The sequence below is a fragment of the Myxine glutinosa genome, chromosome 13 (assembly GCF_964187855.1).
Source record: "Myxine glutinosa chromosome 13, kmMyxGlut1.1, whole genome shotgun sequence".
Classification (NCBI taxonomy): Eukaryota; Metazoa; Chordata; class Myxini; order Myxiniformes; family Myxinidae; genus Myxine; species Myxine glutinosa.
Window position 1 is genome coordinate 21,363,676 of NC_136273.1, and position 6,000 is coordinate 21,369,675.

Genomic DNA, 6,000 nt, shown 5'->3' on the forward strand with positions numbered 1-6,000 from the left:
AAATAAATGGTAAAGAGAGCAAGAATATTCCATGTGAGGAATATTCTGAGGGCCTTTCACTCGCTCACTGCAGGCAGGTTGGTGGTCTTTCTGCCATTAAGACAGGGGTCTAGCTCCCTCTCCCTTTTACTGACCCTTCGCAGGCCTAGCTCCCCCTGCCCCCACCCTCTCCCTTCCACAGATCTACCGATGTTCCTGTTCTCTACTGTTGTTGTGCTTGTGTGCTTCCCTCTCTCTCCCACCCCCCTTGTCTCCCGTTCCCTTTATTATATGCTTTATGTGTCAGTTTAAGTTTTTGTGTTTCATGTGTTCGCTCTTACACGAGCCTCGACTCTGTATAAAAAAGGTGTAAATCTAGAGGCAAAAAGAGACATGGATGGTTGTCGTTGTATAGCCCTGGACAATTCTCTCGAACAAGTCCGCAGCACAGACAGCTGATCGATCTCCCAGGAGTGATCCAGAGAACCCCTGCACCAGGATGGTGTACCCCCACCTTCACAAAGTCAGGGCCACGACAGAGTTGCAGAGAGAGAAGGGACAGAGACAAGAGGGAAAGGGCCGGTCCATGGGAACCAATCATTACTGTGACCGTGTCTGCGCTGACAAATCCAGGCAGCAGGAAAGAATGGGGAAGATTTGGCTCCTGACTTGCAGTGAGGTCACAACCAAACACAAAGAGGCGTCTCCGATATTTGCGACAAGGATGGCTGAACAAGTATGTGAGGAGTGCTAATAAGGATAAACAGGTGTTGTTACGGATCTGGCTTATAATGGATTAATTTTGTAATAGTTATTTCACGATACATGTTAGCACAAGTGTATTTGCCTGCGCCACCAAAAGTGAATGGAGGTTATGTTTTCACACCTGTCTGTCCGTTTGTCTGTCCGTTAGTCAACAAGATATCTCAAAAAGTTGCGGACGGATTAGGACGAAATTTCACAGAGAGGTGGCATGTGTGACAAGGAGGAAATTGTTGTATTTTGGTGAAGATCCGGATTCGGATCCGGCTACTAGAAATTTTAAGTGAATCTTCACCTGGTGTTGGCTTAGTGGTTAGGGTGCCGGCTTGGGATCCTAGGATCCTGGGTTTGAATCCCGGTCGATCGCTGAATTAACACCAGGGGGATTGACTCAGCCTGTCATCCTTCCGAGGTCGGCAAATTGAGTACCAGTTCACTGGTAATTCCCTGTGTGTCGCAAGAGGCGACCAACAGGGTTGGCGGCAGGAAGGGCATCCGGCCATAAAACATTGCCTCAAAAAAGGGGACCATGGTGCCCGAAAAAGGCCAACCCCTGCTCTGTGGGGAAAAATGGCCTCTAAAGGTGGTCTCTTCACCATTGGGAGGTAGGGCCAAAAACGATACATAGCAGGATATCTCAAAAAGTTATGGATGGATTTGGGCAAAACTTGGTGGACCGGTTGTGTGTGACAAGGTAGAATAGATTCAATTTTGGTGAATATCCAGCTAGTATAATTTTTTAAGTGATTCTTCACTATTGAGTGATATGGCCAAAAATGATATATAGCAGGATATCTCAAAAAGTTGTCGAAGGATTTGGACGAAACTTGGTGGACCGGTTGGGTGTGACAAGGAAGAATCGATTCAATTTCGGTGAAGCTCCAGTTCCGGATCCAGCTAGTATAATTTTTTAAATGATTCTTCACCATTCAGTGATATGGCCAAAAACGAGGGGTAGATCGGGCTAAGAAAGACTGGACCTATGGTGATTCCTGTGATCGATTTTGATTAAATGTGATTCTGTATTGTGATTTTCCAGTCGACTCTGAGATACAAAACGTAAACTGTGCACCTGGCGGAGGTATGCTCTCTCCCGAGTTCCGTTCCAGTTTAACTAATGTTATTAACGAGGCAGTGTGGAATCAGGTGTTTTGGAGAGCCCCTCGTCTTCCTGACCAAAATGTGTCCAAAGATATTGGGGGAGAAGAGGAGGGGGTAAGTAGACAGCACAAAGTATATAGAAAATTTTGGGATAAATAAGGATATAGACAAAATAAGTGCAGAAGAGTCTTTCAGCACAGTAGACATTGATAGGACCAGGGGCCACAGCCTGAGAGTAAAGAGGAAAGTTAAGATGGTAGTAAAGCGGGGTCTTTCACTCAGAGAGTAGTTAATGCATGGAATGATCTCCCGAGTAAGGTAGTTGCAACAGAAACAGTAGTAGTAGGTTTAGAATTATTCATTCCTCACCTACAACCTTCATCTTCCGCAAAAAGGTAAATAAAAACCCTGCTGACATCCACATACCACCCATACATTAAATGGCATGTCGAATGAATGTGGCAATGATAAAGCACAGTCATGATGGGCCAAATTGCCTCTTGTGTATATCACAAATATCTCAGCAATCAGAATAAATGAAACTATCCAAGTGACCTTTCAATATCTCTGCTACCAAAGGTAGATGGAGATTATGTTTCCACCCCTGTCTGCTCGTTTGTCTGTGAACAGGATATCTCAAAAGGTTGTGGAAGGATTTGGACGAAACTTGGTGGACAGGTTGGGAAAGTGACAAAAACCGGTTCAGGTCCGAATCCAGATCCGGCCTATCAGTAAATACAAAACATAAACTGTTCAGCCTGGCGAAGGTGTGCTCTCTACCGAGTGCCGTTCTAGTTTCTTAATATCATGACAATAACAGTAAGTAGGTGTCACGCTCACCTGCTGTCAGTGTCCAGGCCCACAAAGTCCTTCTTCTCAAATGGTACACAGAGCAGTGGCATCTTGTCTCCAGCCTTCTCACTCGCACGATCCAACCGTTTGGACTCGAGAACGATGAAAAGCGACGAGGTAAACTCCTCCACGGTCCGGGTAAGACCGTCCAACCGTTCGTAATCCCCGACAAAGTCTACATCAGTGCGGTTCTGTTCCACAACCTCTCCAGTCAGGCCAAATACAAACATTCGCCAGTTGTACAGACATGTTCCGTACTCCCCCCTGAGCCCATCAAAACTCTCAAAAATCAGAGCCAGCTCCTGGGTGCCGCGGGCCTCCGCCACGGCTATGAGACCCACGACGCGACGGTGAGCCTGGAAGTCTCCCCAATCGTTGTTCTCAGGAGGGTAGTACTGCTTGTAGCGAATCCAGGTGGCTCGATGCGAGTCCTGCAGGGTCGCTTGCTCTACCGACGAAATCTTATTGAAGACGCACGAGAAATTGCTCTTCGAGATGGAGCCAAGAGGTTTGACCACCACCAGCAAGCACTGATGGTCCTCAGCAGATTGTGTGTAATCCGGTTCAGTCATCGTTACCTATGACCGAGGAACAGCTCTGGAAAGCAAAGGTGTGGGAAAGAGTCACTTTGGGAACGTGATGGTGTTGTTCATCAACATCTGCTCAACGTAACTCCAAGGAACCCCTCACAAAAGCCCAAGTGATGCAACAAGGCCTTATTATTGCTGTATTATTTCGTACTAGCCGAAACCCGTGGAACATCCACGGAAGGGAGGATGTGGTGTATGGATAGAGTGTACCATTATGGATGGCATAGGGGATTTGCTTGTCCGAGTAAGAGTTAGGAAGAAAGATGAGAATGAAGAGTGCGTATATGAACAACGATCGCCGACACCGGCACAAATGCATGCTCTGGATTGTCCAATCAGCGGACGGCTTGCTTCGCCTTCGCCCAGCAGACGCCAATACGATGGCGTCGTAAGATGGCGTCGTATCGGCAGTTAATCGGATGCTTTTGGGCCCCAACGTCGGCTAATTCAGATTTTTCGAGTATGTCTGTACGTGATAAACAAAGAGCGCGATTCGTAGATCGTAAATCCATTAGTGCCGTGGGCATCGGGTCACTGGGTGCGGCGTAAAAGGGATAACAAAGTCGAGTCCTTACGCTATTATTATATAGATGCTGCCTGTGGCTGCTGGTTGCATCATTGCTGGGAGCGCGGCTGTGCCGCTGATGCAGTGCCCCCTGTCAGTGTTACCAGTCAGCTGGTACTCATTTTGCTGACCTCGGAAGGATGACAGGCTGAGTCAACCCACCTGGTGTCAATTCAACGGCACGACAGGGGGCTCGAACTCAAGACCCTAAGATCTTAAGCCAGCCGCTTTAACCTTTACGTTTAAGGCAGGATTGGAACAAGATCTTATTGCACAGCATACAGCAATGGGAAGCTGAGAGACATGGTGAAAGGGTACAGGTAAACAAGGTACAAAGGTAAACAAGCACAGAGAGCGTGCGGGCGTCGTCCGCGGCCTAGTGAGGCCTACGCGACCAGCACGACTCCGCCGTTTCCTTGCATCGCGGCGGAAGGAAGCGCGCCCCGAGCTGGACGCGCACTAGCACCACCCGACAACCGATCGCGCCCAAACCACCGTTACCCCCATCTCGCAAGCAAAGCGTCCCTGCCGCCAAACACCCACCTTAGAACCGCAAACGTTCGTGGAGAAACAGCTCATATGGCCGCTCCATCCACTCTGAGGATTAAACAAAATAAAAAACAAGCAGGAACGTCCGATGGTCATCCGGGTTAACTGAGATTTAAATAATACATGGGTAATGCGTAACCACGGAACAACCGCACATTTCACCGCGATATACCACACTGCTGGGCTTTAGCCCCTCACTTTCGCCCCATTTACCCGGCCATTTTCGACTTAGAATGAAAGTGAGAGCTCCATCAATGAACTCCACGGATTTAGGATGAGGAAATGTTTGCTATTCGCTTCTTCTTCTTCCCCTTGTGTGTTGCCAATTGCCATGCTCTTCTTCCTCCCACTATTCCTCTGCATTCACTCCTTCTTCTTCTTCTAAACCGTAAGTGTTAACTTCTTCTTCATATTCAGCAATTCTTTGATTAATTATATTATTATTATCCTCTACTCCACTTCGATTGTTCTTCCTTTAATCTCACCTGTATGTTGAAGATCGTATTAAAAATAAATATGTAAATTATTATATAATACGAATGTTGCACTTTCGCGCCCACGATTCCCGTCGAATGAACAACGGCCAGCATATTCATAGATTTATTACATATGCAGTTATGACGAAGATGTTTCCGCCTCCCCTGTAGGTTGTTTATTTCCCTGGTGCGCACAGGAGTCGACAACTCGCCAAACCTTTTTCAAACGTCGTGCAATATATCGTTTTCGCCTCAATGGTGAAGAATTACTTTTAAAAAAAAAATTCTCGTATCTGAATCCATCCATAGCTTTTTGAGATATCATGTTCACAAACAAACAAATTAAAAATCACTCATAGAGCGACACTTGGCAAAAGAGAACAAAGTAGAATGGCACTCGGTAGGGCATCCTTTTGACCTCACAAATAATTGGTGGTTGAATTATGTGACCTGATATGCAAATCGTCTTCAAATTAAGTTAATCGGATGAAAATTGTCAATTTTACAAATCTGGCCTATGCTGACCTCAAAAATAGTTGTTGGTTGATATGCAAATCCTGTTCAGATTTCAAGTCAATCGGATGAAAAATGAGGATTTTAGAAATCTGAAATAAAATGGTTGACCTTTGGCCTATGTTGACCTTTTGGCCAATGTTGATCTCAAAAATAGTTGGTGGTTGAATTCAGTTAGCTGATATGAAAATCCCATTCAACTTCCAAGTCAATCAGATGAAAATTGAGGATTTTAGGAATTTGAAAAGATTCAAGATTCAGTACTTTATTACCACATCAACTTGGTTTCAGACCTGGTCACTCTACTTTGGACATGCTGCTTCTGCTTTCTCAACAATGGATGGAGGTCCTCAACGCCAAACAGGAAATTAGAGCTGTCCTCTCGCCTCCCGCAGTGTTGATGGCCATCTTGGAACTCTTCTATGGCCCTGGAAACTTCTGGCCCGGCAATCATCCAACGCCGCAGGGCACTTGGGTTGTCAGTGAGGCCGACTGCTCCACCATCTCCTTTGATGCAGGCGTTATTCTGTTCTTGCGCCTGGTCGATTGGGATCGAAGAGAACACCTTCTTCGTTTTCTGTACAGTGAAGTTGCCAGCCCTGAAATATCTGGC

At 46.3% G+C, this 6,000-nt stretch overlaps 1 protein-coding gene across 6 annotated transcripts in view; it reads right to left on the reverse strand.

Moving 5' to 3' along the window:
• Positions 1-4,781, reverse strand: part of TRAPPC9 (trafficking protein particle complex subunit 9) — a 46,098-nt gene extending 41,317 nt beyond the window's left edge. For 2 of the 6 annotated variants that reach the window (XR_013621161.1, XM_068133943.2), the window contains exons 1-2: positions 4,393-4,781; positions 2,683-3,291 (exon numbers count right to left, since the gene is read on the reverse strand). Coding sequence is in view for 3 of the 6 variants with exons in the window: in XM_068133943.2 (XP_067990044.1) it covers positions 2,683-3,266 (584 nt within the window). In the remaining 3 variants the exon portion in view is untranslated. The remainder of the gene's footprint in view (positions 1-2,682; positions 3,292-4,392) is intronic. The other 4 variants (XR_013621162.1, XM_068133944.2, XR_013621163.1 and 1 more) reach the window with 4 other exon arrangements.
• Between the last annotated feature and the right edge of the window lie 1,219 nt (positions 4,782-6,000).